This window comes from Tursiops truncatus, chromosome 1 (genome assembly GCF_011762595.2).
Source record: "Tursiops truncatus isolate mTurTru1 chromosome 1, mTurTru1.mat.Y, whole genome shotgun sequence".
Classification (NCBI taxonomy): Eukaryota; Metazoa; Chordata; class Mammalia; order Artiodactyla; family Delphinidae; genus Tursiops; species Tursiops truncatus.
Window position 1 is genome coordinate 175,583,052 of NC_047034.1, and position 13,949 is coordinate 175,597,000.

At 51.6% G+C, this 13,949-nt stretch overlaps 2 protein-coding genes across 9 annotated transcripts in view; both read left to right on the forward strand.

The window, feature by feature from the left end:
* Positions 1 to 13,949, forward strand: part of CASZ1 (castor zinc finger 1) — a 156,884-nt gene that overhangs the window by 18,611 nt on the left and 124,324 nt on the right. The window contains exon 1 of one of the 8 annotated variants that reach the window (XM_033843376.2): positions 5,951 to 7,410. The exons of the other annotated variants lie outside the window; for them this stretch is intronic. The gene's annotated coding sequence lies outside the window, so the exon portion shown is untranslated. Of the gene's footprint in view, positions 1 to 5,950; positions 7,411 to 13,949 lie in introns of those variants that run through there. 8 annotated transcript variants of the gene reach the window in all.
* On the forward strand, positions 5,268 to 5,819 carry LOC117308812 (small ribosomal subunit protein uS11). Its single transcript, XM_033843458.2, has one exon. The coding sequence runs from the start codon at positions 5,294 to 5,296 to the stop codon at positions 5,747 to 5,749; it is 456 nt and encodes a 151-aa protein (XP_033699349.1). The 5' UTR covers positions 5,268 to 5,293; the 3' UTR covers positions 5,750 to 5,819.

The following is a 13,949-nucleotide window of genomic DNA, read 5'->3' on the forward strand; positions in this document are numbered from 1 at the left end:
GGGCTAGAGTTCAGCAGAACAGGGTTAAAATCCTTCTCCCACTTACTGTCTTTGTGACCTTGGGCAGGGGTCTTAACTCTCTGACCCTGTGGAATTGGGCTAACGGTGGATAGTACCCGTCTCATTGGGTCCTTGCGATCGTTAACTGAGCTGATGGGTGTCAGCACTTAGTCTAGTGCTGGGCACATAGCGAGCACTTGAGAAATGGGGACCACTCTTGTTATAATCATTATAATTATAGTTGTTGATATTATTTTCATAATGATTATTGAATAGCTTTTGTGGCTGCTAAGTTCTTAGGGACACTGCTTGACCAAATGCTGATTTCTCCATAATCAACACTTTAAATGAGCCCCCTCCCAGACCCCTTTCTTCTGAGATCCCAGTTTGGATCCCTTCTTTCCATCTCTCCCCATCCCTCCTTTTTCCGGCACAAGGAAGAGCTGAAACTGCCCCAGAATTAACTCTTGCAGACCTTTGTATTATACTTGTGAGTTAGACCCCCTACCCCTTCCAACACATGTATAAGCGTGCCCGTGTGTGTGTGTGTGTGTGTGTGTGTGTGTGTAACACACACACACATACACACACACACTCTTCTCCATGGGCCAAACTACATTAAAAAAAAAATAGTTCTGGGGGGAAAATAGGGGAGAGCAGATGTGGACCTGACAGGGCTAGCTGGGTTGTTTGCGGGTGGAGGTGGGGTTGGTGGCCTCTGGGAGGGACGTGTGTGTTTATTCCTGGACATTGCCCAGTGCCCTGTGTGCTAATGTGGATCTGAAAAGTCCCCTGCATTGTGCAGGCTCCTTTCCCCGTGAAAAGGCAATTGAGTCAGTGAGTTCCGAATGGATTGGAGCTGACAGTAAATGAAAATCTGGCAGTGGGTAGAAAACAAGCTCCCCCGCCCATACCCCCCACCTAACACACACTCGCTCTGCCCTCCCTAAACTCCCAGTGCTTGTTTGGTTTTGAGAGGGGGTTTGAAAATAATTGTGATTCCTTTTGGTGTGTATCAACGTCATCAGCCGGGGTTCTGCTGCAGCCTCCTGCCCCCTTCTCCAGGGATGGCCTAGCCCTCTCCCCCAGGTTGCTGTAACCCCACCCCACCCCAAACTCCCCTTCGCCTCCGTGGCTCCGCCAGCGATCCCGAACGAGTTAAGGGCTGAATCAACTCTAGACCCAGCTGTACATTTCACTCTGGGTTCCTGAATGAAGCGATGTGCTGTGCTCAGCACGATTGGAGACTGTCTGCCTCGGGTGGCCCACCCGGCCCCCACCCTGCTGGGCTCCACCAGCTTCCATGGACCTGCTGCTGGCAGCTGGGAAGCCGGTGGCCCATGCTGCAGGGATCTTGTCTGGTGCCCTCCCCACGGCCAACCTCCCATCAGAGACGTGCTTTAATTTGAAAAGAAAAGGTGCACCATTTGGAGTTGGCATCATCCCTGGTTTGCAAGGGAGGCTTGCGATTTTGAGGGTTCGTACGTGCCATGGGCCCTGCCCCCCCATATTTTCCGTCTGCACCATGTCCACACCGGTACATCAGCCAAAAGATATTTATTTCTACCTGGCTCTTGCCAATGGTCCCATGTCCCTAGACCCCAACCCCCCTGCCAATTAAACGTTACCAAGAGCGCCAGGGAGGAAAATACTGCCACCTCGCAAGTGCTCCCCCAGTCACCCCATATTTGTAAAACGGCATCTCTTTAGCCTGTCTTCTCTCGGTGGAGGTGCGGCATCTCTCCTCTTCCTGGGGGGCAAGAGGCAAGGAGAAGCACTCATTCTGGCAGAATTCCAGCCTGCTCTTTGGGGTGTATGTATCCCCCCATGGCTGGGGATGCCCCTCAGGAGCCCCCCTCTGGAAAAGGCCTGGTGGAGTGTCGTTACTTTAGCAGCTGTGCTGGGAGGGGCCCCCATGCGGAGGCACCAGAGAACAGTGGTCAGATGCACAGGTTCAGATCCCTAGTCCCTCATTTATTAGTGCTGTGACTTCAGGCGCCTCCCTAAAGGCTAGTGCCTATAGTATGGTGTTCCTACAAGGATGAAATGAAATAATGCCGGTAAGGCCCTTGACACAAGGCCTGGCACATGGTGACAAAGGGGAGCTGTTATTGCTACTATTACGGTTACTGCTCCATCCTCCCCATCTGTCATCAGGAAGGCAGGACGGGGGAGGGCTCAGGCCTGTCCCTGTGTTCGGGCTCCAGGACACCCTAGGCCAGGCTGGAGCCGCGGCCCAGTGGCTGTGGCCCCTGGAATTTTGCTGAAGCATGCTTGCCAAACCAGCAAACCAAACGTGTTGGTCCAGTACGGAACCCTGGAGGAGGCTTGCCATGCCCAGGACTGGACTCTTGCATCTGAAAGGTGGCAGCCCCTCGGCTGGCCTGGTCTGCCTGGCCCAGGGAGGAAGCACCTCCCAGACACTGGCACCATCTTGCTTCTCTTTGGCCTCTCCTCAGAGTTGGGAGCGTGGCCCCTGCTCTCCCCCAGGTGCAGGTGGCCTTTGCAGCCTGGCACCTGTTCCTGGAGGGCGGCTGCCAGCAAAGGTGCAAACCCGGGGATCACCCTCTGTGTCCTCTGGGTCCTTTGCACGAGGCCTGTTTGCTCCCAGAGGGACTCGCCTGGGCGGTCCTGGGGGAGGGGGTCAGAGAGGGGCTCGTCCTCTCATCCCAGAGCCCCCTTCCTCGCCCTCCAGGTGTGAGTCACAGGAGAGCCAGGACCAGCATCCTCAGATCTGTGTGCTGGGACCTTGCTGGGGGATGGGGCAAGGGGAGACACGTGAAAGGATGAAGGATGTGGAGGGAGTCGGGCAGGAGGTAAAGCGTCCTGCTTTTGTCTCCAAGGGTCAGCAAGCAAGCCGAGTTGGTTTTACATTTTCATTTTATTAAAAGAGGAAGGAAATAGACATTTACTGAGCACCAACTATGTGTCAGATGCTGTGCTGTGACTTTCTGTGGGATTGAAGGACACAGGCAGCTAGTGGTCCGATTCCCATTGTCCCAATCAGGAAATAAGGCTCAGAGAGGTTAAGTAATTTACCTGAGTTCACCCTGCTGGTTAAAGGAGAATCGGAGTTTGAATGCAGGTTGATATGACTCTGACACGCATGCTTTTCTCCTTACACTGGGAAAATACAACCATTATTTTAAATGGTTTTTGAAAATACATAAAAGGAAAAAAATTCACCCATAATTGAACTATGGTAACACCACTTCATTTAGTATTTAGTGTTTTTCCTTCCTGTGTTTTTTTCCTTTGGTGACTGTGTGTGTGTGTGTGTGTGTGTGTGTGTGTGTGTGTAATATACATTTTGCATAATTCTAATCATAAGAGAATATCATTTGGGTTGAGACCCAGGGTGAGATGGGAGGGTCTCCTGGGCTGGGGCCGCTGGAGAGTGATTGATTCTTGGCAAAATGGAAACCTGGTTTTGGCCCGGAGCCATCTTTTCGGTAATGAGGTTCCTGAAGTTGCACTGGAGAAAGCAAACTGGGTGAATGGGGTGGTGAAAAAGGCCCCAGTATTCCCTCCTGGGTTGGTTTTGCTCAGTTAAGTGGTAGAATTTTCCTTTTAACTCACTTCCTTCTTGCTTTTGACAAATGGGAATATTTGTACCATTTTCCCGAATGACCTCCTCTCCTTGGGGTAATGAGAAAATGAAAGTCTCTGCTAAGTGCTTTGAGATATTCAGATATAAAAATGGAGAGCCGAGTGTTGTCATGGGCCTTTTGCTGCCAGGGCGCTTTATAAAGAGGAAGAGCAGTTTGGGCGTGGGGGGGGTGAAGGTCAGCGTGGGGATGAAGGCCATTGCTAGAAGCAGCATCTCTCTGGGCCCGGGGGCCCGGGCGTTCAGGGCCCCGCACAGGATGGGCAGGGTTTCAGTGGAGCTCCCTCCACCTTCCTCCAGGTACACACTCCAAGTCCAGGCCCCCACGGTCAAGGTGATCCGGATCACTCAGGCAAAGCCCCCACCTTGGTTCGAATCATATGGATAAATGATCCAGTTCAAGGAGAGGTCTTCCCCGGCCCCCTTCTCCCCATCTCGCCTCATAGCGTCAGCCCAAGAATAACACGGCAGAAGAAATACTGTCACCTATGCAAGTAATGATCCCGCAGGTGATTTCAAAACATGGAAAAATGTTTACTGAGTGAGTGAAAAAACAAAACAACACACTGAAGGCCAAGTACTGTGAACGCCATGATAGAAACTATATAAAAATCGCAAATGTGTCTGGACAAAGCTTGCAAGGTAATCCTTCGAGATGAAGAGGATAGAGTGAGGGTGATGGGACGACGATGATTTGTTTTTTATTTCACAACATTTTCTTTAAATTCCCCCCATGACTAAAACCCAGCAAAGCCAACGTGTCGGCCCAGTAGGGGGCCCAGTAGGGAGCCCTGGGGAGGGCGAGGGGGCGGGACAGAGCCAGGCAAGAGGACGCCTGCACCCACGGCTGTGCCAGCCACAGAAACCTATGAGATCTCCAGAAGCCGAGGCGTATCGGTGACTCAGACCTTCGTGTTATGCTGTTCAACAATAGCTTTTGTCCTTTGCCCAAAACCCTAGGCCAGTGTATTAAAAAAATATATATATATAAAATTATGAGATAGTTTGTACTTTCCTTACCAGCCTGTGCCAGCTTCGGGTGCTTTATTTATTCAAGGTGGGGAGGCAGGGAAGGCGGGGTGGGGTGGGGGGCAGACAAAAAGGAAAAGAAAAACAAGGTAGAACTCGGACAAGGCCCAAGAAACGTTTGAGCCTCAGCAACAAACTTTCTTTTGTTTCCCCAGTGGGGAGAAAAAAATAAGGAGGAAAAAATGCAGAGGACCAGTTTGAACCGAATAAAACGTCTCACGTTTTGTGCGTGGGGTTGCCTCTTGTAGGGGGTTTTGCCTTTTGTTTGTGGAACATGAAAGCTACTTCGTGACACTCATCTCTGGGCTAGAACTTGATGGGGGTGGGAGTGGAGGAACCCAGGCAGAAAGGGCTGGAGCAAGGACAGCCAGGTTGGGCTCTGGTGAACATGAACATTTCACTTGGCTGTTCTAGCCAGTCCTGCCCAACTGCCAACAACCTTTGCCCTCACTTCCGGTTGGGTTTAAAAGAAGGTTCCGACCTCCTGGTGTCCCAGAAGCAACTCAGTGCTAGTATTCAGAATTTCATGTGAATCAGGGGTGAGGACAAGTTTGCCTTGTACCAGTTTGGACCAGAATGTTCCTCCCAGTGTCCATTGCAAGACATTTTAAGAATAAGATTTAGGCTTTCTGGTGGCTGATTCTGGATAAGACGAAAATGGCACCTCGCAAGGGGAAAGAAAAGAAGGAAGAACAGGTCATCAGCCTTGGTCCTCAGGTGGCCGAAGGAGAAAATGTATTTGGTGTGTGCCACATTTTTGCATCCTTCAATGACACTTTCGTCCATGTCACCGATCTTTCTGGCAAGGAAACCATCTGCCGTGTAACTGGTGGGATGAAGGTGAAGGCTGACCGAGATGAGTCATCTCCATATGCTGCCATGTTGGCTGCCCAGGATGTAGCCCAGAGGTGCAAGGAGCTGGGCATCACTGCCCTCCACATCAAACTCCGGGCCACAGGAGGAAATAGGACCAAGACTCCTGGACCAGGGGCCCAGTCAGCCCTTAGAGCCCTCGCCCGCTCAGGAATGAAGATTGGGCGGATTGAGGATGTCACCCCCATCCCCTCCGACAGCACCCGCAGGAAGGGGGGTCGCCGTGGTCGCCGTCTGTGAACAGGACTCCTCAAATTATTGTTTTCTGTTAATAAATTGCCTTGATGTAAAAAAAAAAAAAAAAGAATAAGATTTAGGAAGAAAGACCTTGGGAGGAGAGAGTTGGGAATGGGTGTGAGTGTGTGTGTAGTTGTGTGTGTGTGAATGATTGTACGTGTGGTTGCATGTGTTGTACATGTGTAAAATTGTGTGTGAGTGATTGTATATGGTTGTGTGTAAGATTGTGTGAGTGATTTGTGTGAATGGTTGTGTGAAATTTTATGAATGTGTGTGACTGTGTATGTGAGATGGATTGTGTGTGAGAGAGATTGAATGATCATGTAAGTAATTATATGTGCGGTTGTGTGATTGTGATATGATTGTGGGTGACTGTGTACGTGTGTCCCCTTTAGTCTTAATCACTTTTTCCCCCGGTAGTAATAGCCAGGCCAGGTAAAGTTTATGGGGGCTTACATCTATTTTTTCCCATCTTACCTTTTCCCCATTCCCCAAACCAGTTCTCCTAGCGAACCTGTCAGGCAGCCCGGACCCTGGGCTGATTGGCAATTCTTTCTTCAGAATTAGTTCAAAGGATTTTGTAGGAATAATGCAGGGTCTTTGGCAACAGGGTGACCAGTAAGAGAAGGAGGCTTGTGGGTTAAAGGCAGAGTCACAGCAGTCTGAGGTGGCCTGGCCTGGAACTCCGATGCCCCAGTCTAAGACCCTGATGAGGGTCCCAGCGCTGTCGGTCTTATTCCAGGGCTCCCGTCTGCCCTTGCCGAGGCCACCTCGGAAGCGGATTTGCTGTCAAACCTCCGAGGCTACGTGGGCTTTAATGTGACTTCCTGATCTTTCGGTCCCTGTGACCATTCCCGAGAAGGCAGCACAGGGATGACTGTGTTTGTTTTACAGATGAAGAAACTGAGGCCCAGAGAGGGGAGGTACCTTGTCTAAGATCACACAGCTAGTCAGTGACAGATTTGGAACCAGGACTGAGTCTTTGTGCCACTTGGAAACTTGGTCATCTCTCCCGATGGCTCAGGGCAAGACTGACCAGTCCCCAAGGACAAGGAATCCTGCTTGCGTCCACTTACGGGAAACAAAGGGACCCTCCTGGTGGGTCAGACGCTCTGTGGCTGTGGTTGGGTGACTGGTCTTCTGGTTTCAGGGACTGTCTCTGCTGAGGAACGTGTGCTGGACGGTGAGACAGGATGAGGGGGTTCTAGCCCCACCTCTGTCACCCACAAGCAGCCACTTCCCAAGACCTCAGCTTTGCAGTCTATGGCTAGAGTAAGAGCCTGGACCCAGTGGTTCCTCGCCCCTTCCTACTTTTGGACGGCGGAGCTTCCTGCCACGATCCAGAGTCCCCAGCTGCGCCATGCAGCAAACCGCCTCCCACAACCTGTCCAACCAGAGATGCCAGTTTTCCCAGGGCTCCCGTGAGCTAGCTCCCTGCCCCTTTCTTGTGCCGGGGACAGTCTTTACAGGCGCATCAAGCAATGCCCCTGGCCCATGCCCTGTGCACCTGCTTACTTAACTGCATGTCTGAATGTGCCTCGTGTCAGAGCCCTTTGGTTTGAGTACTCAGAGGCCGAGACGTGCGAAAATTAAGAGCGCGGGAGAGAAGTGGTACCCTGTGACAAGAGGCAGCTGTGGTGAAAGGGGCAGGCGCCATGCCCGGGGTGAGCACCATCTGGGCGGGAGGCCTGGCTTCCAGCTGTGGTGGCTCCGGAAGGGCAGAGCCTGGGAGGGATGATTTTGAAGCCACTACTATGGAGATTAAGGGGATGAGAATGTAAATCTCAAGTAAAAAGGTAATTGAATGTAATAGCAAACACTGCTCGCTCTATGTTAATTTTAGCTCTTCCCCTGGATACAAGGCGCTGTATTAGTGTTTTATTACCATTTTGTTTGCACTAATAAAATAGTAAAATTTATTTCAAGGAAGTTGAAGGATGGTTTTACAATGCAAATTTGAAGAAATTGGACTTTTCATTTATGCCTCTGCTATTTTATACCCTGACGGGTGTAAATTAGCTACAGGGACCGAGCAGACCCCACTGATGGTGACTTGGGAGGCGGGCGCCCCGGCAGAGGTTCCAGACTAGCTTAGGGCGTAAGGCAGAATGCCCCGCAGAGAGGCTGGGGGGACGTGGGGGGTATGACTGGGGGGGACGGGGTGGTGGGTGAGGGTGTGTCAGGCATGAGTGACAATGGTTGTCAGCAGACACGTCACACACTGAGCCTGCAGGGAGACACACGTGGCCTCAGACCTCAGGGCTGTGTCTTTCCTCTGTGCCCTTTGGCCCCCTTCCTGTCTTGACATTGAGCCTCAGTTAACCTGGTGAACCCCCAAGGGGTACTGAGCAACTTCTTTCCTCTGCTACTCAAAAGGAGGGGTAGTCCAGTCCCCACAACACCCTTTTTAAAGGGGCTGCAGGTTTAGGGGAGCCATGGGAATGTGAAAGAAAGACACTGAGCCTAAAAAGAGCCAGGGAAAGGGACCCAGGCCAGACATCAGTCTAGCAGAGACTCCCCGGCACAGTCCCCTTCTCCATTCTTCTTTCTGACGTGGGCATACTTGAGAAACTGGACGAAGGATGTTTTCAATAAGCCAGCATTTCTTCAAGTTGGACCAAATGGTAGTGTCCATGAACAAAAAAGGCTAGAGGACTGAATTTTTTAAAAAAAAAAAACAAGTTGTCTGAATTTTAGGGAACTGGATAATAGCACAGGAAGGTGGAGAAGGGAAGGAAAGGGATGATGAGAGAGCTTCATTTTGAGTTTTGGGTAGAGAATTCAGGTTGGTTCTTGTTTTATCCAAACCGGTTTGTTTATCTCTGAAAAATTATCAGCAGCAATGGCCCAAAGCGCTGCATTGGGGGACCAGCTTCCAAAGGGTAGGGATCCGAACAAGTGTTCTAATGTCTGGCGAGGGCTGTAGCTTGTATTGCCCTGGGTTCTCTGGCTGGCTGCCTGGTGCGGGGGAAACGGCGAGCCAGTGACGCTGGTTCCCAGCCCCAGCCCTAGGTCTTGTGGGGTTTTTCTCTATGTGTTTTCGCTCCTTGTTCGAGAGTGATGTGTGTGTGTGTCTGTGTGTGTGTGTGTCTGTGTGTGTGTGCGCGCATGAATGCGCGTGTGTGTTTAATGCAAAGATTCAAACTGTTGATACTGGCAAGGCCAGAGTTGAAAAACTGGAGCGGAAATGGCGGCAGAAGACACTTGAGGCTTCCCTTGACTGCAGGTGGTGTGAGCTCTGGGTGTTAGCATTTGGCTCTTGGACTGCAGGGAACTTGGCACTGGGGCAGGGGAGGGTGGGCACAGGCTCCCAGCCTCTCCTGGTGGCTCCTCGAGGGCCTGCAGGCTCGCATTTGGAGCAGAGGGGTCTGCACTGACTTGGGTGGTGGGAAGTGTCTGAGGGTCAGGCCGGCCTCCAGCAGCAGGGCCAGCGTTCCGTGTGATTGTGTTTGGAGTAGAAAAGTTCTCCATCTGGGGCTCTTGGATCAAGGGGCTATGGAAGGCATTTCTTGGGGTCATGGGGCTTAGAGGATATTCAGAAGGCAAGGGACTCCAAGCCTGGACCCATAACAGGCCAGGAACCTCTTCCTTCCCGCTGCTGGGAACACGGGAGGCCCTGTGGTTCTGAGGGGGCAGAGAGGGAGGACCAGTGCTGGTGGAGATGGCCAGGACAGCTTTGAGAGTGTTGCTGAAAGAAACCAGAGATGAAAACATTTAAAAGTGGTGCATCTTTTAGCTTTGGAAATGGTTCCCGATTCTCTGAGAGCAGGGAGAGTGCATCAGGCAGGGGGGTTACACTTCAGGTAGATTTCAATCCAAAACTGTAATTACATCAAGGAGCAGATGGAAATGGGAAAAGAGGATTAGTGGCGTGGCCTGGTGGGCCTGGTGGTAGGGGTGGCAGGCTTGACCTCTGTGCTTGGATCACAGCAAAGGTGGTTTGCCCCGGACGACCCTGGGGAACAGCCTGGCTACCTCTTCTCTTCTGGTCTACTCTTCACTCTCCCTGAGCCATCTCTGGAGAGCCGGGTCCCCTCTGAGTAGCTCAGGGCTGCTTCCCACCCTCCCTGCTTCTTCTCAATGCCTGTTGTCACGTGTCAGCTCCAGCCTGGAGTAGAAGGAAGTTCCATTCTGATTGATGTGACATTCTTTTCGGCATGGGGTATATGTGTGCGTGTGCTGGGGAGAGGGTGACCCTAAAGGATACCAGCGGATGGCTCTCATGGGTGGCCAGTGAACCCTGGAAGCTAGGCCCCCACTGGCTGCTTTGTCCTGTTTGGTTTGGAGGAGCCTGTGGCCTGGGTTTCTCCTTTAGGTGGGAGAAAAGGCTGCCAGAACTCTTAGGTCTTTGACCCACAAGGCTCTGACTCTGCCTCTCATCCTGCTGAGCCCCCTGGGGTGTGACGGTGGCATCCCCAAGTACTGTGAACCCCCAGCTCACCTTTCTCTTCTCCCTGCCCCCCTGCCTTGCACCTGTCAGCTGTTTCATTGACTGTCTGGCTTGGCTGCCACCCATCCTATCCTCCCAGGCCAGCTCCTCCCTCCCTCCACCCCTCAGGCCTACACTGCCCCCCTTCCTGTCTCTGCCCACGTCTGTCTCTACCTGCCCGTCGCCGGCACACCTGAGAATCCGAGGCTGCCTAACGGAGTGTGGGGATGCTTCAGGGTGTTTACCAGACAGCCGGGATAAGGTATTAAATCCTGTTGCTGTCTTCCCAGGGCCAGGTTCCTCAGATGGTTTTCCAAATTCCTAATCTCAGTGCCCACATCCCTGCCCGGCCCCTGTTTGATGGGAGCCTTCCTTTCCGATTGAAGCTGAACCGAACAGGATCTGTCGTGAGGTTGGGTCTGGGTTCCCACCGGGGCGTGATGACATGGAGGTCCAGCCCCTTCCTCCCTGGAGGAAGGAGGTTCTTCCTTCCTCTCCTCCCTCCTTTCTTTGGGAATCTTAGGGAGTAGGAGTCAGGATTCTGCCACCAGGTGTTCTAGAGCCTTCTTGAGTGCCCCCCTCCCCTACCAGTGTGGTCATGAGGCAGGAGCAGGTAAATGACAGCCCTTCCTGAGCCCAGCGTTACAGTTCTTCCTGCTCGAAGTAAAAATAGCCAGGGTGGGGTTTTGCCCACGGTACTGAACACCCTGACTTGCCCCAGAAGAGAGTCTGCAAAGCAAACCTGTTTCTCCACGGTGTCTCTGCGCTGTTTTGGGAGTGCTAAGAAGGAGGCGTGCTCCTGTCCGGTGCTCTGGGTGGACACCTGTCCTCATTAAGCTGGCCTGGCCTCTGGGGTGACAGGAGGGCTCAAATGTGCCCCAGTGAACAGCGACACTGAGGCTCCCCGTGGTATCCACTTGTGATGATGGGCAGAAGCAGCTTCCGGGGGTCTTCCCTTCTCTAGGACATCTGAGGCTTGTCTACCCTTCCTGGGATGGAGCAGGGAACTCTGTCCCCATCCTCAGCCTTCTCTCCCAGAAATTAGACCGAAAGAGGCAAATTAGCCTCCTTCACTGCCCCCTATCCCCCAAGCTGGGAACTTTCTGTGAGGGGTAGAGCACCCTTCAGAGGGTGCTTGGGACTGGTGGATGTGTCCTTGCTCTGAGCTGCCATGTGACCTGGACAGACCTTTCTAGTTTCAGCTTCTTTTTCTCTAACTCTGTGTTCCCTCTTCCTTTTCCCTCCCGTGCCACCTCTCCTCCTTGCTCCAGGCAACCAGAGGTCTCTTGGGTTTCACAACACCGGGAGCTTCCCTCTCTCTCCAGGTCTCTTCACCTCATTCCTGCTCAGGCTCCAGGTGGCCGGCGACTCCACCCTCTTCCTGTTGCCTTGGCACTCAGCACTGCACTGGGCTTTCTTCCGTCTCCCTTCCCGAGCTTAGGGCACTGACAGGAGCAGAGGGATCTCTGGGACCCAGCAGAGCGGGGTTTGGCAGCAGTGAAGCAGGGCTGGGGCCAGAGCAAGGGGCACAGCGGCAGACTTCGCGCTGGGTCCTCAGCTAGGAGCCTATCAAGGCTTCTTTCGTGCTCATACAAGCCGGGGCTCCTGTAAGAGTCCCGGGTGCCAGGGTTCCTGGTGTTATTTCAGGGTATTCTTTTTCTAATATGTGTTGGGCAAGGACTAAGAAGTGGAGTAGAAAAAAAGGAGGGCAAAGAAAATCTGGAAGATGACATTTGCCACGAGGATGAGAAGGAGGAGGAGGGGTGGGGGAAGAGGTGAAATTAATTCATTAGCAAAACGTGTTTACTGGTTTTGCTTAGGCACCTCCATTTTAAAAGTCTACGTTTACAATAAGTCGCTAATTAAAATACAAAATTAAGCACCAGCTATGGTTTTTTTTCCCCTTACACTTTAACTGCATGATCTTTTGTGATGTAATTTCTGGAAACACCCAGTGTGCCTCACAGGGCTGACTGTTTGATAAACTAGAAGCACCTGAAACCAACCCCCAAAAATAAATATATAAATCCAGGGGGAACCTAAGGTAGATTGGAAATGACAGAGAACTGCAGACAGCATGGAACCAAAAATCCATAATAATAATAATAATAAAAACCTTCTAAGTAAGGACATTTATCCTGCCTACCCCGAAACCAGAACAATCTGTGCATCTCAGGGAAAATAAAAAGCTGAAATGGAAACCAGATCAAGTGGGGTAATGGCTCCCTGTCCCCCACCCTCCAGGTTAGGGCTATGGAAAAAAAGCAAAAACAACTCAGAATCCTCCCTGATTCCATTTCTAGCTGGGCTCAGTACTTGCTGGGCCTTTTTCTTTCATCATGGACTTTTCAAGGGGAGTTTCTTTTTTTTTAAAATAAATTTATTTATTTATTTTTGGTTGTGTTGGGTGTTCGTTGCTGCACACGTGCTTTCTCTGGTTGCAGTGAGTGGGGGCTACTCTTCGCTGCAGTGTGCGGGCTTCTCATCGCGGTGGCTTCTCTTGTTGCGGAGCCCAGGCTCTAGGTGCGCAGGCTTCAGTAGTTGTGGTGCGCGGGCTCAGTAGTTGTGGCTCGTGGGCTCCAGAGCGCAGGCTCAGTAGTTGTGGCTCACAGGCTTAGTTGCTCCGCAGCATGTGGGATCTTCCTGGACCGGGGCTCGAACCCATGTCCCCTGCATTGGCAGGCGGATTCTAAACCACTGCGCCATCAGGGAAATCCCAAAGGGAATTTCTTCACCCCCCCTTGTTCTGAACCAAGATGCAGTTCTAAGAGTGGGTGAATGGGGGCAATGACTGTCCCCCCTTGGGAAAAACAAGCGTCTCCGTGCCCACCGAGGGCAGACAGCATGTCCCAGGCTTGGTTGCTGGCCGAGCTCCTGGCTGTTCTAGAAGGTAGTGGGAAAGGGTGGTCCATGGTAAGAATGGTGTGTGTTGCGTTTTGCAGACAGCCCCATGGCCTGCTGCCTTCTTTAAGATGCAGACCTGGGTCATGATTGCAAAACTGCTGAGAAACCTGTCAGGAACTGACTCCAGGGTGGGGCTGGAAGGAAACTGGATCCCACTGGCAGCCTGGCTGCTGGAGGATCCTAGGCCCAGCATTGTCTGTGGGCCCGAGGCCTCCTGAGTACCGGGCATCTGGGCAATAGGAGGGTCAGGGACAGAGGGGACCTGCGACCACACTGCCTTCTCCTTTCTCTGATCAAAAGCTAGAGGCCCAGCTGGCCAGGGGCCCCAGGAATCCCTTCATAAACTTCCCTCCTGGGGAGAAAGGATTTGCCTCTTTTTAAGGTCTTTTTTAAAAAAACTTGTTTTTCCTGATTGTAAGTCATGCTCATGGCTCATTGGAAAATACAAAAAACTGTGAAGAAAATAATTTTTAAACATGTAGTGTAGTTAAAAGTACAGGTTAGGTGAACAGAGTGACCTGGGTTTGAGCCCCAGCTTTGTCCCCCAGCGCTGTGACTCTGGGTAAGTTACTTAACATTGCTCAACCTCAGTTTCCTCATCTATAAAGTGGGGATAACGATTGTATGTATCTTGGAGGGTGGTGAGGATTCAGTGTGATGACCCGTATGAAATTTTGAGCACTGAGCCTGACACACAGCATACTTGAACATTAACTATTTCTGTTATTGTAGTTAATAATGATTGTTCTACTGCCTTGGATGATAGGCTTTTAAATTTTTTATTAAGAATTTTTTTTTACCTCGATGAAATTCTCTCTCTAAACCTGTGCTGTCCAATACAGTAGCCTCTAGGCACATGTGGCCATTTTA